The sequence below is a fragment of the Rhineura floridana genome, chromosome 6 (genome assembly GCF_030035675.1).
Source record: "Rhineura floridana isolate rRhiFlo1 chromosome 6, rRhiFlo1.hap2, whole genome shotgun sequence".
Taxonomy (NCBI): Eukaryota; Metazoa; Chordata; class Lepidosauria; order Squamata; family Rhineuridae; genus Rhineura; species Rhineura floridana.
Window position 1 is genome coordinate 86,316,890 of NC_084485.1, and position 27,810 is coordinate 86,344,699.

Consider the following 27,810-nt stretch of genomic DNA (forward strand, 5'->3'; position numbering starts at 1 on the left):
ATTGTTCAGTACGTTCACCTTGCAACATTGATCCCTTAGAGCTTCATTTATTTATTCACCGAATTTAGGTTTTACACAAGTTGCATATAATGTTTCTGCATCCAGTTCATGTTCATGGTATGTACCCAGGCCGCTGACTATACCCACTGTGAATCTGTCTGGTGGCTTCCCAATGTTAGCCCTCTTGGAGCGCCTCAAGGGTACTGGAGCTTCGGCTCCCCCTGTACCACCATTATCTGTACTTGTACCTGGCATGGCTTGTTCAGGTGATGTCAGATCATCAGCTTTTCTTTTTCTTGTTTTACGTTTGCCCCATATTAATTCATTTAGAGCATCTTTCAATGGTATTTGAGTCTCTTGTTTTCACCCCTTGCGTTGGTGCATTGTCTGACCCATTTAGAGTAACAGACTGGTTTTGGTCCCACGGCTTGACTGAGATCTTTATGCTCCTACTCAGCACAACTTGCTGTGTCTTAGGAACCCAAACCCTGTAAAAAGCATGTTGGAAACCCAGCACAAATGCTTCCTGTGCTCTGGGCGCCAGTTTTCCATGCCTTTTTCCCTTTGGAATATGTACCCAGCACCTAGCCCCGAACCGCTCAATGTGTTGCACCCTCGGGTTTCTTCCCGTGAGTTTCTCATAGGGTGACATCCCAATGGCACTGTGTAACACCCTGTTGTGTATGTATGTTGCATACAAGATGCACTCTCCCCAAAATGAGCCTGCTAGGCTGGAATCCCCCAACATGGCTCTCATTGATTCCTGAAGGGCTCTATTTTTTCTCTCTGCAACCCCGTTAGAAAACGGAGAAAATGGAGCTGTGAAGTTTTGTTCTATTCCTTTGCTTTCCAGGAATTCATGCAATGCTTTGCCTGTGAATTCCCCCCCCCGATCTGAGCGTATACGTTTCACTGTAATGCCATGCTGTGTTTCAATCCTCCTGATAAACAGACATAGCTTCTGTTCTGCCTCATCTTTTCTTTTCAGTAGATAAACATGACAGAACCTCGTAAAATCATCAACCACGCCCATAAAGTATTTAGCACCCCCTCGTGAACTTTGTATTGGTCCTGACAAATCAACATGTATTAGTTGGTAGGGAGCGGTTGTGGAGCATTCCGCCTCTTTATTGATGGGTGCAACCGTAGCCTTCGCTTTACAACAGGCATCACAATCCATCAGTTGCCCACACTCTGTCAGTTTCATGTTTTCGCTATGTGTAGGGGTTTTCTTAATCGTCTCATAGTTGGCATGTCCTAACCTTCTATGCCAATCATGCACACAGCCGTTATGTGTCTGTCTCTCTGCACTCAACGCAGCACACCCTGCATGATTGATCTGTATTATGAACTGTGAATCTGTTAGGCACCCTTGCATGCAGACCTCACCTCCTCTTTGCACAATACATTTCTCTTTGTCAAATATTACAGTATAACCAATATCAACTAACTTCTTCACAGATAGAATATTGCTAGCTAACTGGGGTACATACAAAACGTCCGTCAGAATCCCCATTTTACTTAACTTCACCGTGCCTCGCGCCAGAACGTCCCTCCTGGATCCGTCAGCCAACAAAACAGAGTCTTTTACTGCTCTCGACGTGTGAAACAGGCTTCGGTCCTTCAAAAGACAATGGGATGCGCCGCTGTCACACACCCATCGCGTACCGATGGTTTGAGACTTTTCTGCGCTTACAAAGTTCACATTTGACTGCTTCCAGCCACAGTCTCTGCTTTTCCGCCTGGCTGCACAGTTCCTTTGTATATGACCCCGTGCTCCACAAAAATAACAGGATTTCAGCCCCTGCTGCTCCTTGAAGTTAGATTGCTTGCTTTTGACAGCTTCCTTCTGCTCAGTTCTTTTCTTCTCCTGTCTCCTTTGCCATTCTTGGTTCAGTTTTTCCTCCACAAAGTCCAAATTCAGACCTCCGTCTGGCATAGCCTCCATTGACATCACGAGATTATTCCAGGTTTCGTCAAGTGAAGCCAAAACTATGTACACCTTTTGAAGATTGCTATGCTCAATCCCTCTGTCCTCCAATTCTGCAAACAAACGTCTGAACTCTGTTAGATGCTCGGTCATGGTACTATCTTCAGTTAGACGTATCTGGTACAGTCTCCTCGCCAAGCAAAGTTTGCTCCCCGCTGTTTGTTGTACATGGACAGTTTGTAACACATCCCACATTCGTTTCACTGTGGGTTCGTCTCTTACATAGAGCAATTGAGAGTCAGAGAGTGCCAAAGTAATAAAAGCCTGTGCCTTCTCATCCTTACGCGTCCAGGCCACCTGAGGAACTGCCGGTGGGGTGGTGTCGATAACTTCAAACAAGTCTTCTTTAATCAGAAACGCTCTCATTCGTAGTTTCCAGCTGGCATAGTTAGTCTCCGTGAGACGTTCCATTGGCATGCCTGCAGACATATGCACTGCCATTTCCGCTCACCTCTTCAAGGCACAATCAAGCTGCCTTCCTGAGCTCTGACTTGGATCAGAACAGTCTCCACTGCGCTGTAAAGTGCGCCGGATCTGGGCCCATAACCCTGTTGGTGTGTGTGGAATTGCGTGTCCGGTTCTTTACAGGTGAACAGCAAGACGTTCAAGAAATCCAAGCACAGACAGAGAACTTGTTTAAGAGTCCTTTACTGTGGACATTAAAGTAGCAAAAACAGCATACAAGACTTTTCCCTTCACGATCACAACACCTAGCAAGAACTTCTTCCCCCACAGAGATTCTTTCGGTTTCTCTCCAGCCTTTTGTAGATAAGACTGGCCTCGCTGGGCACAGCTGCCTGCCAACGTCCTTGGTGCTCTCCCTGGCTGGATTAACCCCATAACTCCAGTTTTGCTCTTCTACTCATGTGAGGCACATACACACATATCCAACACAAAATTACCACAGGCCAAACCACAAGTGCCAAAGACACTTGAAGAGAGACACTGCTTACAAGTGCCTGTACGCTAATGCTAGGAGCCTCCGAACCAAGATGGGAGAACTGGAGTGCTTGGTCTTAGAGGAGAGCGTTGATATAGTGAGCAAAATGGAGACCTGGTGGAATGGAGAGAACCAGTGGGATATGGTTATCCCTGGATATAAACTATATCGGAAGGACAGGGAAGGACGTATTGGTGGCGGAGTCGCTCTATACGTGAAAGAAGGCATTGAATCCAGCAAGCTCGAAACCCCAAAAGAGGCGGACTCCTCCACAGAATCGTTGTGGGTGGTGATACCATGCCCCAGGAGGGACTTAATACTGGGAATGATCTATCGTCCCCCTGATCAAAATGCTCAGGGAGACCTGGAGATGAGATATGAAATTGAGGAAGCATCCAAACTAGGAAATGTAATGGGTGACTTCAACTACCCGGACATAGACTGGCCGCATATGTGTTCCAGTCATGACAAAGAAGCAAAGTTTCTAGATATTCTAAATGACTATTCCCTAGACCAGTTGGTCATGGAACCGACCAGAGGGACGGCAACCCTGGACTTAATCCTCAATGGGGACCGGGACCTGGTGCAAGATGTAAGTGTTGTTGAACTGATTGGGAGCAGTGACCACAGTGCTATTAAATTAAACATACATGTAAATGGCCAATTGCCAAGAAAATCCAACACGGTCACATTTGACTTCAAAAGAGGAAACTTCACAAAAATGAGGGGATTGGTAAAAAGAAAGCTGAAAAACAAAGTCCAGAGGGTCACATCACTCGAAGATGCTTGGAAGTTGTTTAAAAACACTATATTAGAAGCTCAACTGGAGTGCATACTGCAGATCAGAAAAGGTACCGCCAGGACCAGGAAGATGCCAGCATGGTTAACGAGCAAAGTCAAGGAAGCTCTTAGAGGCAAAAAGTCTTCCTTCAGAAAATGGAAGTCTTGTCCGAATGAAGAAAATAAAAAAAGAACACAAACTCTGGCAAAAGAAATGCAAGACAATAAGGGATGCTAAAAAAGAATTTGAGGAGCACATTGCTAAGAACATAAAAACCAACAACAAAAAATTCTATAAATACATTCAAAGCAAGAGACCATCTAGGGAGGTGATTGGACCCTTGGATAATAAGGGAGTCAAAGGAGTACTAAAGAACGATAAGGAGATTGCAGAGAAACTAAATGAATTCTTTGCATCTGTCTTCACAGTGGAAGATATAGGGCAGATCCCTGAACGCTCTACGTTGGGCTGCCCTTGAAGACAGTTCGGAAACTACAGTTAGTCCAGAATGCAGCGGCCAGATTGTTGGCGCGGACAAGAAGGTCCGCTCATATTACACCCGTTCTGGCTCGTCTGCACTGGCTTCCTATTTGTTTCCGGGCTAAATTCAAAGTGCTGGTTTTGACCTATAAAGCCTTACACGGCATGGGACCGCAATACCTGGTGGAGCGCCTCTCCCAATATGAAACTACCCGTACACTGCGCTCAACATCTAAGGCCCTCCTCCGAGTACCATCCCATCGAGAAGCTCGGAGGGTGGTGACTAGAAATAGGGCCTTTTCGGTTGTGGCTCCCGAACTATGGAATGGCCTCCCCGATGAGGTGCGCCTGGCGCCGACGCTATCTTTTCGGCGCCAGGTGAAACCCTTTTTATATTCCCAGGCATTTTAATGCGTATTATTATATGTATTGTTGTATTTTGCTACTGTTTGATTATTTTTGTTTACCTTTGTTGGTTTGATTCTATTGTTTTATTGTATTTATATATTCCTGATTGCTTTATTTTATGTACACCGCCCAGAGAGCCCTTGGGCTTAGGGCGGTATATAAATTAAATAAAATAAATAAAATAAATAAACCTGAACTAACATTTGCAGGAAGGGATTCTGAGGAACTGAGACAAATAGTTCTCCCAATGGAGGGCTGTAGAAAGTGGAGTCCCTCAAGGATCGGTATTGGGACCTGTACTTTTCAACTTGTTCATTAATGACCTAGAATTAGGAGTGAGCAGTGAAGTGGCCAAGTTTGCTGACGACACTAAATTGTTCAGCGTTGTTAAAACAAAGAAGGATTGCGAAGAGCTCCAAAAAGACCTCTCCAAACTGAGTGAATGGGCGGAAAAATGGCAAATGCAATTCAATATAAATAAGTGTAAAATTATGCATATTGGAGCAAAAAATCTTAATTTCACATATACGCTCATGGGGTCTGAACTGGCGGTGACCGACCAGGACAGAGACCTCGGGGTTGTAGTGGACAGCATGATGAAAATGTCGACCCAGTGTGCGGCAGCTGTGAAAAAGGAAAATTCCATGCTAGCGATAATTAGGAAAGGTATTGAAAATAAAACAGCCGATATCATAATGCCGTTGTATAAATCTATGGTGCGGCCGCATTTGGAATATTGTGTACAGTTCTGGTCACCTCATCTCAAAAAGGATATTATAGAGTTGGAAAAGGTTCAGAAGAGGGCAACCAGAATGATCAAGGGGATGGAGCGACTCCCTTACAAGGAAAGGTTGCAGCATTTGGGGCTTTTTAGTTTAGAGAAAAGACGGGTCAGAGGAGACATGATAGAAGTGTATAAAATTATGCATGGCATTGAAAAAGTGGATAGAGAAAAGTTCCTTCTCCCTCTCTCATAATACTAGAACTCGTGGACATTCAAAGAAGCTGAATGTTGGAAGATTCAGGACAGACAAAAGGAAGTACTTCTTTACTCAGCGCATAGTTAAACTATGGAATTTGCTCCCACAAGATGCAGTAATGGCCACCAGCTGGGATGGCTTTAAAAGAAGATTAGACAAATTCATGGAGGACAGGGCTATCAATGGCTACTAGCCGTGATGGCTGTGCTGTGCCACCCTAGTCAGAGGCAGCATGCTTCTGAAAACCAGTTGCCGGAAGCCTCAGGAGGGGAGAGTGTTCTTGCACTCGGGTCCTGCTTGCGGGCTTCCCCCAGGCACCTGGTTGGCCACTGTGAGAACAGGATGCTGGACTAGATGGGCCACTGGCCTGATCCAGCAGACTCTTCTTATGTTCTTTAACCAGCAAGAGGCTGAAGCTCAATCAAGCAGGGGCAATGAAACCATGCCCCACAACAAGAAAAGAAGAGTACTAGTAGTGGGAGACTGCGTGGGATCGAGACCCAAGCATGCCGAGAAGATCTGTGGGTTCACCAGGTATGCTGTCTACCAGGAGGATGGATTAGAGATATGATGGAAGGGTTGCCATCACTCAACAAGCCCACCAACAGGTATCCCTTTCTCCTCATCCATGTGGGAACAAATGATACTGCCAAATGGAGCTATGAAAAAATCACATCAGACTTTGAAGCTCTAGGAACTTTGGGGCCCAGATAGTTTTTTCATCCATCCTTCCAGTACTTAGGAGTAGAAAGGGAAAGAAAAATACTCAGTGTGAATGAATGACCACAAAGGTGTTGCTGACGTGAGAGATTTGGATTCTGGGACCACGGGCTATGCTTCTTGGAAGATGGACTGCTGGCAAGTGATGGGTTGCATCTCACAAGGACTGGGAAGAATATGTTTGGCCACAGCATGGAGAAATTCATCAGGAGGGCTTTAAACTGAATCCTAAGGGGGAAGGAGATGTAAACTTGGTGGTAACGACTGATGAAGGCTTGTGCACAGTAGCGGGAACAGAGAGATGAGACAGATCGGCTCTAATAGGGCCCAGTAACAGTCCTCAGAAAAATGTAGTAAGGAAGCCAAGCCACAAATCACATGGTCTTCGATGTCTGTATACTAATGCACAGAACATGGGAAACAAGCAGGACGAACTTCAACTCTTAATACAGGACGGTACAGTGTAGGGCCCCGCTTCTCAGCGCCCAGCTTTTCGGTGTTCCGCTAATACGGTGCCAGCAGGCCATCAGCTGGAGGGGGGGCTGGAGCTCCCCGCTCTCCAGCTAATCTCGCCGGAGGAGGAAAAGATCAGATGTAGAGTGCTACAGCTGATCTCCTCCTCTTCTGGTGTGATCTGATTATGCCGGAGGAGAGGAAGATCAGCTGAAGTGTGCTTTTCGGCAGGGGTCTGGAACCTAACCTGCCATATGAGTGGGGTCCTACTGTAATTACGACTTGATAGGTATTACTGAAACTTGGTGGGAAGACTCCCATGACTGGAATACAGCAATTGAAGGATGTAACGTGTTCAAAAAGAACAGAAGGAATAAAAAGGGAGGTGGAGTCGAGGTATGTGTTAAAAACATATATCCCTGCACAGAAATACAGGAAGATGAGCTTGGTAGCTCCACCGAGAGTATCTGGATTAAAATTAATGGGGCAAGTAATAAAAGGAATGTGGTGCTTGGAGTCTACTACTGACCACCCAATCAAGGAGAAGACGAGAATGTAACTTTTGAAAAGCAAATTGCCAATGTTTCGAGGAGGCATGATGTAGTACTAATGGAGACTTTAATTATCCCAATATCTGTTGGGAGACAAATTCTGCCAAACATGGCCCCTTCAAAAATTTTCTGACTTGTGTTGGAGATAACCTTCTCCTACAGAAAGTGAAGGAAGCAACCAGAGGATCAGCTATCCTGGACTTGATTCTAACCAATAGAGATGATCTCATGGATGAAGTGGCAGTTACGGGAACTCTGGGGGAAAGTGACCACACCATACTTGAATTCTTGATTTTAATAGAAGCAAAAGCTGAGAGTATCCATACGCACACCCTGGACTTCAGGAAAGCTGATTTTAATAAACTCAGAACAATTGTAAGTACCGTTCCATGGCAAGCGACCCTAATGAGAAAAGGAGTCCAAGATGGCTGGCAGTTTCTAAAAAAGGAAATTCTAAAAGCGCAATGGCAAGCAATTCCAACAAGGAAAAAAGGGGGGAAACAGCAGAAGAAGCCAATGTGGCTTCACAAAAAGCTTAAGAGATGTCCTGAAAACAAAAAAAGACACATATAGGAAGTGGAAAGAAGGCCAGGCCACAGAGTACAGGCAGGTATCACGGAAATGCAGGGATGGCATCAGGAAGGCTAAAGCTGAGAATGAGCTGATGTTAGCGACAACAAAAAAGCTTTCTTCAGATACGTCCATAGTAAAAGACAGAGAAAAGAAATGATGGCACAGCTACTCAATGAGGATGGCAAAATGATAACAGATGACAAAAAAAGGGCAGAAGTGCTCAATTCCTACTTGGGCTCAGCCTTCTCCCGAAAAAGGGTCTATGACCTTCCCGGGAAACATGAAATAGAAGGGGCAGGATTGGAGCTTCAGATTGATAGACAAATGGTCAAGGAATACCTAATCACTTTGAATCAGTTCAAATCTCCAGGGCCTGATAAACTGCATCCTAGAGTATTGAAGGAACTGGCTGAAGAACTCTCAGAACCGCTCTCTATTATCTTTGCGAAATCGTGGAGGACTGGTGAACTGTTGGATGACTGGAGGAGAGCTAATGTTGTCCCTATCTTCAAAAATGGCAAAACGGAGGAACCGGGGAACTACAGACCAGTCAGCCTAACATCAATCCTTGGAAAATCTGTAAGCACCTTGAAAACAATGCAGCGATTACTAGGAGCCAACATGGATTTATGAAGAACAAATCCTGCCAAACTAATCTTATCTCATTTTTTGATCAGGAAACCTCCCTGGTAGACTGTGGGAATGCTGTGGACATAATATATCTCGACTTCAGCAAAGCTTTTGACAAATTGTCCCATGATATTCTGATTAGCAAGCTAGCTAAATGTGGCCTGGATGGAACAACTATCAGGTGGATCCACAGTGGGCTCCAGAATCGTACTCAAGGAGTGCTTATCAATGGTTCCTTCTCAAACTGGGTGGAAGTAACGAGTGGGGTACCACAGGGCTCGGTCCTGGGCCCAGTGCTCTTCAACATTTTTATTAATGACTTGGAGGAGGTACAGAGCATGCTTATCAAATTTGCAGATGATACAAAATTGGGGGGCACAGCTAAAACCGTAGAAGACAGAATCATAACTCAAAGGGACCTTGATAGGCTGGAGCATTGGGCTGAAAACAACAGATTGAATTTCAACAGGGATAATTGCAAAGTTCTAAACTTAGGAAAAAGAAACCAAAAGCACAGTTATAAGATGGGGAATACTTGGCTCAGCAATACGACATGCGAGAAGGATCTTGGAATTGCCGTTGATCACAAGCTGAATATGAGCCAACAGTGCGATGTGGCTGCGAAAAGGGCAAATGCTATATTAGGCTGCATTAACAAACGTATAGTTTCCAAATCGCGTGATTAGTTTATATATTTATTGCATTTGCATACCGTCCCATAGCCAAAGCTCTCTGGGCGGTTGACAATTAAAAACACTAAAAACAAATATACAAATTTAAAAACACATTTTTAAAAAGCAATTTAAAACACATACTAAAGTGCCTGGGACAAGAGGAATAGTTCCCCTCTATTCAGCACTGGTTAGGCCTCATCTTGAATACTGCATCCAGATGCAGATGCAGATAAACTGGAACAGGTTCAGAGAAGGGCAACAAGGGGACTGGAAACGAAGTCCTATGAGGAGAGACTGAAAGAACTGGGTATATTTAGCCTGGAGAAGACTGAGGGAGATATGATAGCACTCTTCAAGTACATGAAAGGTTGCCACACACAGGAGGGCCAGGATTTCTTCTTGATCGTCCCAGAGTGCAGGACACGGAATAATGGGCTCAAGTTGCAGGAAGCCAGATTTCGACTGGACATCAGGAAAAACGTCCTGACTGTTAGAGCCATACGACAATGGAACCAATTACCTAGAGAGGTAGTGGGCTCTCTAACACTGGAGACATTCAAGAGGCAGCTGGACAGCCATCTGTCAGGAATGCTTTGATTTGGATTCCTGCATTGAGCAGGGGGGTGGACTTGATGGCCTTATAGGCCCCTTCCAACTCTACTATTCTACGATTCTGTGATTCAGTATCTAGTAATCCAAGTTCTTGCAGAAATGTTATTTATTTCTTTTTAAAGGAAACAATATAAAGGTTCAAGAAGAGTACTGTCCACGATATTCTAAATTATCACTCTAATCCAACAAGGGCAACATGCGTACAGAAGCATGTACAGTATAGTGCAGAATCAACATATCTAGCATTTAAGGCTGTATTCAGAGTTCCTAGGGCTGAATTAGGAATTGTAGGCACAACACCAATCTTGTTTCAGTTTTATAAAAAGTGGAATAGTGAATTATTTTGTATAATTCAAGCTCTCTCATTTCAATTCATGGAAGAAGTCAAGAGGAAATAATATTATTCAAATAATATTTCAGTATTAAGCCACTTTAATAGGAATTCACTTACATGCACGCTAACCAATTTAGATCATCTAATTCTCAATGGTTTATGTTTTTGCAGTTCTGCATTTTATATTTTTGTAAACTGTATTAATTACTTTCCTATATCATAGAAAGCAGCAATTTTTTCAATTTTTTAGTTGTTTATGGAGCCATTTCAATCAATAACATCTGAAATAACAAGTCTGGTAAAGTCATCCATTCCATTCAGTGAAGATTTAACATTCCAATTCAGAATTTAGCCTTGCATCTTTGATTAACAAATAAAGTGACTTACTACAACATCTTAATCCCTAATCCATGAACTCTCCTTATCTAAAAAAAATTGGTGACTATCACAGGTTATTTACTATATTACGTGTTATGTAAATTTCCTTGACATGTTGATTAATGGTTAAGGTGCTGGACTATGACCCAGGAGACCAGGGTTTGATTCCCCACATAGCCATGAAGCTCACTGGGTGACCTTGGGCCAGTCACTGCCTCTCAGCCTTAGAGGAAGGCAATGGTAAACCCCTCTGAATACCGCTTACCATGAAAATCCTATAGGGTTCACCACAAGTTGGAATCGACTTGAAGGCAGTACAATAACAACTCGCTACCACTGACTTGAAAAAAGCTTTTTGGAAAAGGGATATGTACATCAAACCAGTCAAGTTTGAAGTATTAGAATTGTTTTGGTTTTAATCAGCATGAAAAAGCTTGACCTAATTCTTTAATGATCCACGAAGCTGAATTTAAGGACCAGTCTTGTTAGGGATTCCTTCTTACAGAAGTCAGCCACAAGTTACGGAATCAGGTTCTACAATAAATTGAATTTAAGGCTTGTCAATGGCAATCTGACATGCTAGTAAGTATAAAGAAGACAAAAGATCGTAGGAAAGGAATTAGTCAGAGTACAGGCATTTATTTATTTGTTATGTGCACCAGAAGTTATATTCGGGATATTTTTTAGCAGCACAGTCCCTGAGAAATGACATTACCCAAATAAAAAGAATGGCACTCCTCCTACACAACTAAAAAACCAATAGCAAGACAAGTTATACCAGAAACGCACCCAACTATTCATCTGAATAGGAAAACTTCCTCCTAGAACAAAAACCGACATTTATGCTACTAATCTGTACCCACAACTCTACTTGTTACCACCAGTCACCAGCTTTCTCATTTCGCTCCAACTCAGTTCAACGTTACACCCATATGAAGCGACCCCCTTTTCCTCCCAGCATCTTTTCCCTTAGCGTCTTCTAAACCTACAATCTCTTATAAACACTTCCACGAGCACTTCAAACCCCATCCACCCTGGAACGCCAGATCTGACTCGGGACAACGCAGCTCCACGTCCTAGACACCATATCAAGACGAACTATGCTCCGCTTTTGCTCTCATTCTACTCCACGTCCGCTTGATTGCGTGGACGGAATCCAAAGCTCATTCCCCTTCGCTACCCCACCTCGAGCCCACTTGCCCCCCCCAGCAGAGCCACCCACCCCTCCCACTCTTATTTTGCGGGTCTCACTTAGAAAAGCGGGAGCGGGTTCCTGGGAGTCCGAAGCCGTCCCCGAATTCCGGGCCTGAAGAACTACTGCTACTGCTCTCGGCGGACTCGGTGCGGAGTAGTCGGTGGCCCGAAGCGGAGCCTTTCCTCTGATGTCTCTTTTTGCGCCCGCCGCCACCCCCGCCGCTCCCACTTCCCCGGTCACCGTTCCCGCCGCCCAGTCCGATAAGTGCGTTGAGCTCCTTCCGCTTTTTCATCTTTTTCTGTTGGGCCGGGGCAGGGCTCGGGGAAGCCGAGCAGCGCAACCCGGGAGGGGCTCCCAACTCCGGACTCCGGCTCGCCAGCTTCAGTGTCTCGGAGGTTTCCGTCTGCCCTGGAGTCTCAGCGGGGCCGGTGCGGCACTCTCAAATCCCAAAAGTGCCGTTGCTGCTGCTCGTTACCGGTTACAGCTCCCGCCACAACCTCCCGAGCCATGGCAGCTGAGGGCACAGAGCTTCCTCCTATCCCTCAGTGCTGGTAGACCAACATGAGATGTTACTATTGGCTGAGAGGATTAAAGAAACTGGACAGCTTTGCGCTTTTGCATACAAGTATCGGCTGCTCCTATTGGATAGGATAACAACTCCTCTTAGCCCGCCATACAGCTCTCAGCCATAGAGAGATTCGACATTTCTCATTGGCTAGTGGACTGGCTAATTCCAGTCCACGGCAAGAATACAGGAAAACAATTAAAGGACCAGTATCTAGCTTTGGGGTTTTAGGTCAGTTTGAAGCATATAAATAAAACCACATACAGCTATTGAAAGCTGCTATCGACCAAGATGCAGTGTAGGACCAGAGTGGCCTCCCTCTCCCTTGAATTTCTCTGTAGCATATGCTTTACAATGGAAAGACAGTGGAAAACCAATTGTACAATTGTATACCAGAAGTGTTAATAAGGTCTGCAATAGTGTGGGACTCTAAACCTACCGAGACAGTGAATAAATCAAGACAAGCAATAAGTATCCGGTTCCTGTAATATACTTCCATAGGAAAATAGTTACTGATGGCAATTCCACTTGGATGATACAGAAGACATAGTTTGGAATGGTAAAAACAAATTTGAGTAGACATCATGGACAAGCTGACACAAGTCTGCAGAAGCACCTTTCCAAAATTACCACCAGCCATCTTGCTGGACCACCTGTCTCATGAACCATAGCACCTACATCCATAAAATGTATGTCAAATTGTAAGTTTCTGGGTGTTTCAGCAATAGCCAATGAACTATTATATAACAAACTTATAATAATAATAATATAATGACAATAATAACCAAAGAATGGAGACAAAAATGAGGAACTGGAGGTGTGCTTTTGGTCATCACAAATCATATACCCATATAATAGTAGTGGACAGCATGGTGGGGCAGCAGAGTTCAGCTGGTCTCCAGACAGCTGAGTTGATGCTGCTCCCAGGGAAGGGAAGGGCCAAGGTGGTGGGGAGGTCAGGACACCAGATTGGCTCTGCTGGTGCATTTTCACTGTGCTGACTGACCCCCCTGCCACATCACCTTTTTTAAAAAACTATTTTGGCTATAATTGGTATGGAAGCGCCTTGTTTGACATGTCTTTTTATTTATTTATTTATTTATATTTCCATTTATAGACCACTTACTATCTGACAGATCTCAAAGCAGTTTACAATAGAATACACAAGGTACAATAATTAATTTATAAAGCAAAATACATGAACAATATCCATATACATAAACACAGTATAAAAGCCAGAGTATGCCACAAGGGACAAAGTGCAAAAAATTCAAACACTGGAATTCCTTGCATGGGTCTCAGGAAGTATGTATTTACAGCTGATACTCTGAGCTCTGATAAACCAGGCAGGTGATGGGGATTTAGCACACATCGACAGAGCTAATGTGATCAGGGAAAACAAGATCCAAAAACTGTCTGCTCCCTGGGCTTCCATGGTGAGATGTCTCAGTTCCTCTATTCACGGTGTGGCGTGCACGGTCACACTCCAGTCACCCCAATGCACCGCCCTTTCCAGTTGTCTTCTGCACCGACACCAACCAGCCCTCAACCACAACCACCTGGGTCGACTCCTCATCCCACCCTGCCTCTGCTGCTGCTGCTGCCCAAACACTAGTCCTAGACAAACAGGTCCTGGATGAGATGAAATGGCTGCCAGGCCCGGGGACCACTGCCGCTTTACCGGGAGACACCGCTTTACCAGGAGACAGTTACCATGGCCTCATGGCAACCACCCCAGGAAGAGAGGCACTGTTGCTTGCTCCGCCACCGCCTCTGCAATGTTACGGCTTGCTTCACTTCTCTGTGTGCCGACAGCAGCGAGAAGCTGAGGAGCCATGCAGCCGCTGCGCAAGTGCTACAGGTGGCCATCTTCTTTCCCAATCTTGAACCCAATCAACTATTGGGCAGAATACAATTCAATGCCATCTCATAGAAAGGATTCTGTCCTGGAGATGCAGGTGTTTCGTTTGTAGTGGTTCAAACCACCAACAGTTCCTCATTCTGGTCTCATATTTTGGCTATGATGATGATATACTGGCTATTACTGAAACATCCAAAAACTATGTTTGACATGCATTTTCTGGATGTAGGCTCCATCATTCATGATCATGAGAGAGATGCTGCAGGAGGATGGCTGGTGTTTATTGGCACATCATGTCGGCCCAGTGTTTTTCATTCCAAATTATATCTTCCATGCCATCCAAGCAGAAACTGCTGTCAATAATTACTTTCCTACAGAAATCTATTGTAGGGACTGGATTATAATCTATGTTGACCCTTCCTATCCTTATCATCTGAGGCTTCATGTACACAACACAACCCTATGCAATGTTAGTCTACTAAATCTTCATCAATTTGGTGTCTTCTAGTGTTTTGGACTGCAACTCCCATCAGCCCAAGCCAACACATCCAAAACATAGAAGGCACCAGCTTGGTGAAGGCTGGTCTACTGTCCAGAGTTCTTACCATACAGGCCAAGTAGAATAATAGCTATAATGCCACAGGAGCAGACAATCATTCAAGTACCTTTCCCCAAGCAATTCCATTTGTATTATATCACACATTTAATACATATGTATTAGTGCTAATTCAGTCAAGTGAATAGCTTTCAGTTTAAAACTAAGATACATATAAATTCAAATTTAAGTTGTACTATGGATTCAAGTGGTTCAAGGCATAATACCTTCCACCTGTACCTGACCAATAGTGCTTACTTTCTCAATATCTACATTTTGCTACATTTTACTGAATTAAATGTCCTGAAATCTAACATGTGTATACGTTTTTATATTGCAGATGCATTTATTTATTTGTTTAATTTCTTACCCACCCTTCACCATAAGGTCTCAGGGCAGAGTACAGCAACATAATATATAGTTATAAAAACTGATAATAAGTTGCAATTATAAAAAAAAGTGAAACAGGTCCAACCAGAACAGAACAATATAAATCCAGCAAAAACGTCTGGTCCCATCACACAAAATGCATTGACTGTCAAAGGTCAGGATTAAGGGGTGCATCTTCAGCATACAGCAAAAACTGTACAAAGCAGATGTTACAAACATCTCTGTGAGGAGGAAGCCTCAGATAGCAAAATATCTTGGGCCAGTCAGTCCTGACCATTTTTCCTGACATGCTAGCTTTCCTGATGATTCAGGAGAGGCTTCTCAACACAGTGCACAATTCATTTGTGGAAGATGCTGCCACAAGATGTGATGGCTACCAATTTAGACCGGGATTTAAAAGGGGATTAGGCATATTCATGGATGAAAAGTCTACGGTTGCTAATCATGATGATAGCTATTTACTACCTCCAACGCTCCAACATTATATGCAGCATGCCTCTTAATTCTAGTCGCGGGGGGGTGGGGTGGAACAGCGGGATATTATGCCCAGGCTTGGGGTTTCCTAGAAGCATCTGATCGGGCCTTTTAAAAACAGGATATTTGAGTTGATGGACCTTTGGATCCAGAGTGGCTCTCCTTACAGTGCAAACCAATGAATGCCTACTCAGAAGTAAGCTTAGTTGAGTTCAGTGGGACTTATTCTGATGTTCTCGGAATACTGATGTGTATTTATTTATTTATATCCCGCACTTCCTTCCAGTAGGAGCCCAGGTCGGCAATGTTCTCAGAAGCCCCCGCTGCTTGTCCTGCTCTTCCCTTTTGACGGTAAACGCTTCAGCAATTCGGTACGTTGCGCTACTGGCCTATTTGTACGCACTTTGTCCTGAGGCTCCAGTTATCCACGCATCATGTGCACGACGCGCCAGCGACGCGCCGCCGCCTCCTCTCCCCGAGGGGCACGTGCAGTCGAAGGGACAATCTGTTCTGAGGCCCGCTCGCTTCTTGTCGTGCTATGGATTTCACGCGGATTTTGCACTTGGCTGTTATCTTTTGCCTGACCTGCGTGCTGATCAAAGTTATCCAGCTGCATCGCCGGAGACAGGAGCTGCTGAAAGCTCTGAGCAGGTTCCCGGGCCCTCCCGCACACTGGCTGTATGGCAGTATAGCTCAGGTAGGTGCGCCCAGCGGAAGGAGCTGGAATTTGTTGCATTAGGGACAAAAGCGGCACACAAAGCACCCCTTTGGGGGTAGCAGGCTAGTGCTGGTTTCACTATACCATTTATATCGGGGTGGTGAACTTGTGGCCCCCAAGGTGGCACAGGACTACATTTCCAATCATTCCTGACCATTCGCCCCGATGGCTGGGACTGACGGGAGTTGGAGTCCAACAACAATAGGAGGGGCAGAGGCTCCCCATTCCTGATCTATGTGATCAACACCTCCGATTGTTCAGCCAATTTGGCCATGCATTGGATCGATTGTCAAAAGTAATGGAAATAACTAGTCGTCCACAGAACTCTTGTTAAGAGCAAAACATTCAAAATAAATATCGAATGACTATGCTAATACAGCTTTGCTGAACAAAGATCAAAGAAACGGAAGGCCAGATTAAGGTGGTTGGGGGCTAGGGTTGCCAGGCTCAGGGCCTGAGACTGATCCTGTATCTTTAGGAGAAGAGAAAGTCAGCCAAGTGCAGGTGTTCTTGCAACACTATAATGGGAAAAACCACAAGGTGGAATTCTCCCTTCCCCCTGCACAACTTTTAAAGATACAGAAGACCTCTTGGAGGCAACCAAAAGGTCTTCTGTATCTTTAAAATTTGTGCATTGAGAAAGGAGAATTCCACTTTGTGGTTTTTCCCATTACAGAGTTGCAAGAACACCTGCAATTGGCTGACTTTCTCTTCTCCTAAAGATACAGGATCAGTCTCAGGCCATGAACCTGGCAACCCTAGGCCAAATGCAGATCTCTAGACCTCTGTATTTGGCCTTTGGCATTCTCTCTGGGCCACATCCCATCTTCCCAGGCAATAGCCTTCACTAATCCTACTTCACGCCCAAGTGTTTTTGCCTGGCAGAAATATGTCCATTAACTCTGATAATCCATCTTGTGTGCCTGGATGGAGGATAGAGAGAGGTGTGTGAGTGTGAATTTTACCAAGGTAAAATTTATATTCATTGCTGTGCCCACTTTTCCTTCTGTCTCCACGCATTACTGGCATGTTGCTGACAGAAGTTTGCTATATTTATGTGCTTTAATTGAATTAAGGGGGGCAGTTAGAACAAGTAAGGGCTAGTTTAGGCAAATAGGAATTTGCCTTATATCGACTCACACTCTTGGTCCATCCAGCTCAGTATTGTCTACACCGATTAGCAGTAGGTATCCTGGGTTGCAGAGAGGGGACATTCCCAGCTTCCTCTGGAAATGTCAGGACTTAAACCTGGGGTCTGCATGCAAAGCAGATGCACTCTCACTGAGCTATGGCCCTTCCCCAGTTTTTGTAACAGTCTGGAATGGTTGCATTCTAAATCTGTGAGATATGAGGGTGAACCAGTATGGCAACAAACTTTTGAGCCTGTCCTTTGATCTGGCAGCCTGAAAGTGCTATGACATGTCTGTCTAGGTCAACCAATGTTACCTTTCATATTTATGAACTTTGAACCATTTATGTTAATGGCCATGGCCACATTTCATGGTAGTGAATTCATCCTCCCCCGCTTCCATGATCAGAGAGAGGGATAAGGTTCTCCTCAGAGAAGATAGACAAGAGGCAAAAGATGTGTGGTGGCATAAGTCTCATGGATACATATGAGCTAGTTTGTCTAATGCGACTAATGACTGGTGGCACAGCTCTCCCCCACTCACCCCAAAAACATTTTGCATACTTTGAACTGCTGTTATTGCTTCTGTTGTTGTTTTAAGCTCTAGAAGCTGAGCACTCCAGCTCTGTATTACATGAATGTGGATGTAATTACCTTCCCATTTAAACAGCAAGAACTAAAGAGATTTACTAGCTCCTTCCAGTCTCTTGCCTTTATGATCCTTTCCAGTTAGAGCCTTATGATGACCCTATCTATAATATTAGCATGTGAAAGAACAGCTTGATGCTGTTGGAAATGGGGGAGGCACAGAGAGGAACAACCTAGTTTCGCAACCTGCTTTCCCCCCCAATAAGCACTTATATAAAGGGGTGGGGTTTCTGTGCCATTAGAACTTATACCAGTTTGAAAAGCAAGGGACAAATATACCCTACCAAAGTGTAATATGGTGCAGTAAATTGCAAGGGTGAGGAACTCTGAGACTGACTCCTTCTATTGGGTAATTGTGGGTGTCATGTATAAGCTGAGCTTCTTTGGCTTTATGTTCTCTGTTGTTGTTTTTCTCATTCTTCCAGGCATTCTTTCCTGGTGGTTCATGTTACCCTTGTCCAATTACCCAACCCACAACTTAGGTTTGCACAACTATACTGCTTTGTTGACAGAGTTCTGGTGTGGTGTCATGCATACACTAAGGAGACCTGGGTTCAAATTCCTTCTAAGTGACTTACAAAGCTGCCTGGGTGACATTGGACCAGTCATCATCAGTCTAACCTCTTTCATAAAGTTACTGTGCAGACAGAAACAGTGAGAGCAAGGGAAGACTATGCTGAGCTCTTTGGAGGAAAGGAGGTTTTTTTTTTAATTACAAAATCTAATAATAAAGTGCAGATGATCTTGGGATTTAAAAGGTGGCTTATGCAAGCAAAACAACCGCCCATAGTTTTTTGATGATAGGGTGAAAAAGAGGGGGGAAAGTTGCAACCTCAATTTATTTATTTATTTATTAAATTTATATCCCGTACTTCCTCCCAGTAGGAGCCCAGGGCGTCAATCAATTTATAAGCTGCTCTGTAGGACTCTCAGGGCAGTATACAATTTAAAAACAATTACAACAAAATCATAAACCAGTAGAACTACTGAAGGGCAGAAAAGCCCAGTAAAATCTAACAAAACTATGAACACTAGAACCAGCTGGCATGCTTGGGACTAAAAAGACATGAAAATCTGCTCACCACACACCTAATGTCAAATGTCAGGGGAGACTGAAGAGGAGGACCACAGATAAAGAATGAAAAAGGTTCATTCATGACTATGTGTGAGAGACATGGGCCTTCAAATCTTTAGAAGAGAGACTTTCTGGATTGGGATAACACATTGTTACTTAGAAGTCACCCTCCTTCATTAAACTTAGAGTAACCAACTGGTATGAAAACAACCGGCATGACTGGTTTGGAGCTTTCTGGCCATCCTATTACCAGTTGAGGAAGGCAAATGCCATTTTCCTGCTTCCTCTTAGTTTGCAGCCACTTATATTTTTTTAAAAATGCATGGGTTTGCAGAACACACCTGTGTACTGACACAGATAAGGAAGCATGAGTATGTGAACTGCACCAACAGGAGAAATTTCAGATCACTGCCCCCGTACCTATGGCCTGGGTCTCCCTCCTTACTGTGAGGGGCAACGAGAGCCTAGTTGGCTGGCTGGCTGGCTCACCCACTCTGTGTCCAGCGATAGAGAAAGGGCAATAAAGGCCACAAGGAGATGCCATGATGCTCTGGGGTTGCTGCCTAGCTCAAGTCACCCACCCATTGTCTCAACCATCCATGCTGTACATTTTGGGCAGATTAGCCCCTGTGCCAGGATTCCCTGGCTGTCATAGGAATATTTCTGAGTTTGTTTGGAAGGGGGAGAATATTGTGCAGTAGATATCCTTCCAAACTAAACGTCCCTGCCCAAGCACACACGGCTTAATTGAGATAAACAAATACAATCCAAGAGTTCATCTGTCAAGGTTTCAAGTGTCATATTTACCCACACAGCAAATTGGAGTCTTTGGTGTTGGCAAGTCAGAGCTTTGCTGCTGTATATTTAAGAGACAACTTTCCGGTTCTGAGTCCTGTTATTCTCTGCTCTCTGTGTGTTGCAGCTAGAGGCAGACCTAACTTTAGTGTTCTTCATTCTACTGTATTCATTCTTTTGTATTTAGGTTGTTTTTATTATTATTATTCTATTTGTCAGTCACTTCCAACAATGGTCAGAGAACTCAAACTGATTTACAGAACAGAAAATACAATCCAAAAAATATATATAATATATATTACACAATATTATATTATACAAAATACAATATTTATAATTAGTATTTTACAAAACACCATCTAAAAGCATATAGATTATTCTACATGTAGCAGTTTCTGATGGCTGTGCATTTATTTGAGGTAAAAAAATACTGTTTTTGCATGCCACTGGACTGTTCAGCTTGGTAGCCACAAATGACACAGAACTCCAGATATTTTTAGTCCACAGGACTTTTTTAACACTCCAGTTTTATCACCAGTATTTTAAATATGTTGGGTCCTGGTTCTGTCATTTAACCATAATTTAGACTGAATGTTTGTTCTGATCAACTTAGGAAAAATATTTTACCTTCACTTCTTTCTTTGCTCTCTTATTTTGTTGCAGCTTTCACCCATTTCTACAGTTCTCAAGAAGGCAGAGAGCTGGAGCTGCCTGTATCCATTTGCCTTTCCTGTATGGTATGGGAACTTCTCTGCATGTTTAACCATCACGCACCCTAATTATGCAAAATCGTTATTTGCTAGAGCAGGTAAGAAACAATATCGTCTTAATAGTTGGTGGATTGGTTGTGTGTGCATTGTTGATATCCAAGTGATTCTGGTACAATGGCAAGATGTAAATACTAAGGATAATTTCCTGTTATCCATTTGTAGCAAAAAAGGAAAGCTGCAAATGGCACATTATCCACCTCATTTGCATGATGTCCCATGTTCTTCTGGGTAAGCCTGGCCTATGTGGCAGAAAAACTGGGTGTAAAGTTTTCCCAAAGGAGTGGAATGGAGAAGAGCGAACATCAAGAGTTTGGGAGCTGAAAGTTGCTTTAACTGACTTCTGATTCACCATACAGAGAGAGCAGGAGGCACTTGTAGGATCTTTCAATGAGGACATGAAGATAAGTTTGGAAGATTGGCTGTTTCAATCTGGGCAGCATCATAACAATCGTGTCAACAGGCATTTAAATCACCCCAGTAATACACAATGGCACTTTGTTGCTAGCACATCTGATTAGAATTGCAAAATGTGTGCCTGTATTCCTATCTAGACTGATTTGCAATATCCTGTGGGACTCCTTCACGTGTAACATCATCATGAATCATGTAGGTATTAGTTCACTTCATTAGTAAATATGTCACACTCCCAGGTTTACAGTCTCTTTCCTAAATACAGCTGAGTTCTGAGTACTAAGGAGTTCCTTCTTCTTTTCCTTTTCCTTGTTCTTTTCTTTCTTCGCTTTATCTCTTGTCTTTATCTCTTTACAGAACCGAAGGATAGTTTTGCCTATCGTAATGTGATTCCATGGATCGGTATGTATAATCCAGGCACTTATGATGGAGAAGTGTTGAAGTCAGTTAAGAACAGGCTACAAATAAATAGCATAGGTTTTCTAGGAAATCAGTTGGCATAGAAGTTCTATATCTAGAGAGCTCCCCTAAAGACACATAACCCTTTACCTGTGTTTTAACTGTTTCTGTATTTTTAAAAACTTATTTATAGAAGTATTTATATACCGCTCTCTCACAAAACACCAAAGTGGTGTACAGCAACATAAGAAACCTTTAAAAGCAACAGAAAACAATCATTAAAATGAATGGCTACTCAAGAAAATTTTAGACAACTGCATTGGCCTGTCAACATAAAGAAGTAGTCCTGAAAAAAGATGCCTGAAAGTCAAAAGCAAGGATGTCTGTCAAATCTCTGCTGGAAAAGTGTTCCACATAGGGTTGCCAGGCTCAGGGCCTGAGACTGATCCTGTATCTTTAGGAGAAGAGAAAGTCAGCCAAGTGCAGGTGTTCTTGCAACACTATAATGGGAAAAACCACAAGGTGGAATTCTCCCTTCCCCCTGCACAACTTTTAAAGATATAGAAGACCTCTTGGCTGCCAGGCCCAGCCTCCCAGAGGTCTTCTGTATCTTTAAAAGTTGTGCAGGGGGAAGGGAGAATTCCACCTTGTGGTTTTTCCCATTACAGTGTTGCAAGAACACCTGCACTTGGCTGACCTTCTCTTCTCCTAAAGATACAGGATCAGTCTCAGGCCAAGAACCTGGCAACCCTAGTTCCACAGCATGGGATTGACGACACTGAATGCCTAACTTCTGGCTAAGACCAGTTTAGTGGATAACTAAACTGCCCTAGGAATTTATTTTGGAAGGTGTCATAGAAATTTCAAGAAATAAATAAAGCCCAATATGATAGAGAATTGGATCCAGATACTAGCTAGGTTATATCTTTTATGATTTTGAAAAACTAGAAGTAATCTCTACCAGGTGTTATACAAAGCAGGTCCTGCAGACATAGGGCAGAGTCCAAGGCTGTGTGAGTGGACTCTTGCTCACACAGTGGGACTCATCTTCTCCTCTTCCCCCCTGTAGCCCCCATGACCCCCAGCATCTGCTCTATAGTCCCCAACCTTCTAGCACTGATTTTGAGGGTGTGCAGGGGACAGAAGGATTGGGGAGAGGAGGGGAAATTTCTGTTCCACAAGTGGAAGTTTCTTGCAGTAGTGAAACTGGATATCACCCGTTTGTTTGTAATACTTTAGCTCCATTGAACACTGAGATATTGGAATGAAATTTGGAACACAGTCATGGTACAATACTGTAAATTCTGAATTCCAGTTCAATCTCCTCATCAGTTTTCAAAGAAAGGAAAAAAATGTTTTATTTATATCAAGACTCTGTGTTTGTAGAGGCTTAAATGATAGGAACTGTCTGTGTTCCCTCAGGGAAAGGCTTGCTGGTCCTACATGGGCCAAAGTGGTCACAACATCGAAAGCTTCTGACTCCAGGTTTCCATTACACCATTTTGAAACCCTATGTGGCATTGATAGCAGAGTCTACAAAAGTAATGTTGGTAAGTCCTGTCACAGGAATTGTCCTACCTAGTTGGCTTTGTAAGAGTGTATTGCGGCTGCTGCTATGTTACAATCATTTCAATTAATGCTGAACCAACAGTGGAAGTGCAAAAATACTAATATGGGGGGAAAGCAGTGTGTAATAGTTTGATCTATGTATTGCCCACTGAAGGAGTAATTAGTCTGCTTCAGCAGTAGGTGGAGCTGTAACTTGTATCAACTGGTTAAGGGCTTACTTATTTTTCATCCTCTTGTCTGATTTAAGCAACTTCTCTAACTTGCTGCTCCTGTTTCCCCCCCCCCCCTTGTTGAATTCATGTTGTTTGCAGTCTGTTGTTGCTGTAAAGGATTTCTAAGCAGTGCGTCCACCATCTATGAGGCTGACTGATTTTGACATTCTGGCAAGCTTCATCCATGGCAGACCAATCCAGTTTTTGAAAAGGGAACAGATAGGCAGGTGATTTGTAAAACCTCCGTCTGAATCTCTGGAAAGCTACTTTGTGAGTCAGAGTAGACTATCCTAGATTAGATGGACAAATAGTTTGATAAGTGTTGCACTCCACACACAGGGAGAGTTAGTTCAGGGAGAGGAGTCAGATGAGGACGAGGTTCTTTGGGGCGTTGGAAGAAGGGAGACAAGCAGGGAGGGTTCTGGCAGCCCACAGACTCCCATGGCTGGCACCCCCATCAAGACAGTTCCAGCCCCGCCTGTGAGTTCCCTGCCTGGACCGTTGGGAAGCGACCCTTCACTCGCACCATCCACCCCCATGCAGGAATCCCCGCCAGGTACTTCAAACGTTTCCCAGCCAATCAGCATCCCATTTTCAGAGCCCGCACCGTCACCTAGCGAAGTCCTGATGTCAGATGGGCCGTCTGAGGCTCACCCCCCTTCACCCCGTGCAAGGAGGCGTGAGAAGAGAGACTTTCAGAGGGTGGACCTCTGTCGGAGCTGTCGTTTACGTGCTAAGACCTTCCCTACTTAAGCAGGTGCCTCCCAAGACTCTAGTGCTGAGTCAACTCTCCCCACAAGCTGCAGAGACTGCTTAGCTAGGATAGTTAGGGAAAGTAGTGAGAGCAGACAAGTATATGAAGCGCACCTCTTTGGATCTCACCATAACGCTAATAAAATGAGAAAAAGACATCCTATGTCTCTGGGTTGGACAATAAGGGAACTTCCTATATTCTTTATTAAATTCTGCCTCTTCTATTCAAGTGATACAGGGGTGGGGAACCTCAGGCCTGGGGGCCAAATACAGCCTTGCAGGCTTCTCTGTCTGGCCCTTGGGACTCTCCCCAGACCATGCTCTCACGAGTCCTTCTTTACAAGTGCAAGTTGCTTGGATGAACAGAGAGGTGTGTGTGGCCACTAGCCTACTGTACAAAGGCAAAATTACTCCACCCGCTTTTGCCTCTGGCCCCAACCACTACCGACATGTGGCTCCTAGAAAGTTGCCCAGAAGGGAATTCAGCCCTTAGGTTGAAAAAGATTTCCCACCCTTGAAGCAAAGCACTGGGTTGTATTTAACATAGTGCTAAGGAGAATGTTTTGTCAGCACAAGGATTTCTCTTTGCACAATGGAATGTTATCCCCTTCTCCCCCTATATGCCCCCTAAAGCTGTTCTGAGGTGGCTTTCCAACCCTCCAGAGCAGATTTGGGGACAGCTTGGGGGGGAATACATTTACACTAGTGCTAATCCTTGCACTAGCACTTTTATTTAGTTGAATACTACTGCCCACTGAATCCAGAGAAGAAACATCTTCTCTTAGTTTTATCTTGGGACAACTGCCTATGTGGGAACTATGAATAAGGGCCATTTATCTCAGGATATAAGGCATATCAGACAGGTAACTGACAAGAAAAGCTTGAGTAAAGTTTGTTTGTTTCAAATCTGTGTTTGTGATGGGGTTTAGAGAGAGGGGAGACTGATGCAGTTCTGATTCTTCTACCTTTTGATAAAGCCACAGTATAGCTAGATGTGCCCAAAGTCTGTCCTTAACTGAGTCATAGTTGTAACGTGTGCACCGAATAAGTGCTGCGAATAAGCCAGAAGAGAAAGAGCTGAGACCCAGAGTATACCCAAAGTTAATGCAGCAGACAGGCCCCAGCCATGCAAAATGGAGGAATCCCTTATTAACACATTGGGACTTAACTGTTTGTTAGGGAGCCTTCATGCCAGTCTCTTCCTACTTGATAAATCAACAGTAGGGACTTGAACCATGTGCCTTACTTGACCAGAAATACTCAGGAATTCCTAATGTCTTTTGGATGTTAGGCTCTTTCAGTGTTATGCCCTACAACCTGTAGAGGGGGCCCTAAGAACTCATAAAGACACCTCTCTTATAAGAGTGCTTGGTGCAATGTGATTTTTCCATGGTCTAAAAAAAGCCACATAATTTATTTGGACTAATAGTTAGAATCAGATTTGCACTCCAAGAGAACTTCAACATTAAAATTACCTATGAACTATTTCCCATCTGTTGGCTTAGGACAAATGGGAACAGCTGATCATCCAGGATGAATCGGTGGAACTCTTTGAACATGTCAGCTTGATGACGCTTGATAGCATCATGAAATGTGCCTTCAGTCATAACAGCAATTGCCAAATGGACAGGTTAGTATTGGTGCCCTTTTAATGCTGAAGGCTCCTCTTATTGACCAGGAACATACTTAGTAGTGTTTTAAAGATCCAGCTTGCTGTCCTGAATTTACATTCAATATCACAATTCACTGTTGTTGTTGTTGTTATTTGATTATTTCCTGCCCTTCTTCCCAGCAGGAGTCCAGGGTGGCACTGTTCTGAAATACACAGTTGATGCATCCTATATACCCACTTAACCTTATATATATGGTAACAACAGTGCTATTGACACAACATTTTGGGCTCTTCTTATGATCTAATATGGCACTGATTGATTGTCTTATATAATCAGATGAAAACTGCAATAACTTACAAAATTATTATCTATTCAGTTTATATCCTGCCCTTCTTCCCAAAGGAGACCAGGGCAGCAAACACATCAATAATAAAAAACATTGTAAAAACAATTGAAAACATTCTCGTGGCCAGCAATTTTAGGATTTCCAGGAACAGTATCAGCCATCAAATATCTGAGGAAAGTCCTGAAAGTCATTAACGAGGGAGACAGCTATACCACACCAGATTTGTTTCATTGCACATAAATATAATATGCCACTGCAGTCCACCGTTTAGAAAATGTCGTTTAAATCAGTGTGGTAACTTTTCCTCTTCAAAAGTAAAATAAAACTGAGCTTTTTATGTCTAAGAAGAGCAAATGCTCAGTGTGTTTATAGTATGAGAAGGTGGGTAGCTCTTTTAAAAAAATTAAAACTGAAATATTCACATATGCTTGTGCTTTATTGTATGTTTCCCATACTACATTGCGACACTAAAGTCGAGAATGATTTGGAGGCACAGATCTACTCCCAGTGTTATTTTAAAACTATATGGTAGTAACAGTGTTCAAGGGTAAAATCTTGTGCCTTATCATTTAATTCATTATTCGACTCTTAGGGACAATTCCTATCTCCAAGCTGTCGTTGAACTTTGCTCCTTGGTACATGCTAGACAGCATTCCATCCTGGGCCAGAGTGATCTGATTTATTGGCTCAGCCCCCAAGGATATCAGTTTCGGAAGGCTTGCCAAGTTGCCCACCTTCATACAGGTACTTTTCCTGATTCTTTTTTAAGACTTAGATTTTAGCTTTTAAGAGTCAGTTTAAGCAATGCTAGGACACTGTTAACCCCAAAGAACAAAAGAGTGGCCATACACATTGAGGAAGAAAGAAAGGGCATCTATTATTTTGGGCATCTAATAAATGTAGAAAATATATACATATATAAATAAAGGAGAGTAGCAATAAAAACAGCCAGAAAAACAAAAAGGGGCAAACTTCAAATAGATATCTGAAGTAGAATTAATTAGTTCAAATATATTGCCTGACAGATTTTGACAAAAGGTCTTCCTAGGAGATGGTAGTTACAAGGTCCTGTACATCAGAGCTTGTTACCACAGGACAGTGTTGTTGTTTTATAATTGTGAAGTAAATGCAAAAGATACAGAAAATATTAGCTCTAACAATGCGCTATACACTATAAAAGATTCAAGAACAATCATAGTATATATAAAAAAAGGATATTACTAATGTTAACACAGGAATGTACAAGACAAATATATCTCTATCTCTTGCATGTCCCTAATTTATACAAATCCAACATCAGAAACTATTTTGTAGAAGCAAACATGGTTAACATTGCGATTCAGGAACTAATGAAAAGTATAAAATGTCTTGGTTAACTTACGTATTACTCCTTTCTGGTACATTTTATCCTAAAGCCTCTTGTTTTATGTTTTAAATATGTCATGCAAAATATTATATCTATTCACTAATAGGCAAAAAACCTTGCGGTTTAAGAACGTACCTATAGCCCACAGCTATTCTATCAAACTTTAAAAAGCAGGGAAATTGGGCAGCTATAGTGAATGCACCAGGAGAGCAGGAGACCTGTGCCTCTGAGCATACGGTGAGTGGTGGCAACACTTGCCATCTCCAAAGATAGAGAATTATATTTTTGTATGTTTGCTGGTGTTCTTCTTCCTTTGCTTCTTTCCTGTGTTATTAATGTTTCTACAGAGAATCTACACTAGAAAATTTTATTTCTCTCATTATTCATCCCAGAAATCTGTGTCAAATTTATTTTTATTAATT

The 27,810-nt window shown here is 43.2% G+C and overlaps 2 protein-coding genes across 2 annotated transcripts in view; one reads left to right on the forward strand and one right to left on the reverse strand.

The window, feature by feature from the left end:
• EFCAB14 (EF-hand calcium binding domain 14) overlaps positions 1–12,289 on the reverse strand; it is a 41,463-nt gene extending 29,174 nt beyond the window's left edge. The window contains exon 1 of the mRNA XM_061632887.1: positions 11,756–12,289. Within this exon, the coding sequence (XP_061488871.1) occupies positions 11,756–11,991 (236 nt within the window). The 5' untranslated portion in view covers positions 11,992–12,289. The remainder of the gene's footprint in view (positions 1–11,755) is intronic.
• Positions 12,290–16,001: 3,712 nt separating this feature from the next.
• The window catches only part of LOC133387664 (cytochrome P450 4B1-like), a 33,149-nt gene continuing 21,340 nt past the window's right edge, over positions 16,002–27,810 (forward strand). The window contains exons 1-6 of the mRNA XM_061632897.1: positions 16,002–16,281; positions 20,613–20,757; positions 21,488–21,532; positions 22,952–23,079; positions 25,569–25,693; positions 26,615–26,766. Coding sequence (XP_061488881.1) covers positions 16,123–16,281; positions 20,613–20,757; positions 21,488–21,532; positions 22,952–23,079; positions 25,569–25,693; positions 26,615–26,766 — 754 coding nt within the window. The 5' untranslated portion in view covers positions 16,002–16,122. The remainder of the gene's footprint in view (positions 16,282–20,612; positions 20,758–21,487; positions 21,533–22,951; positions 23,080–25,568; positions 25,694–26,614; positions 26,767–27,810) is intronic.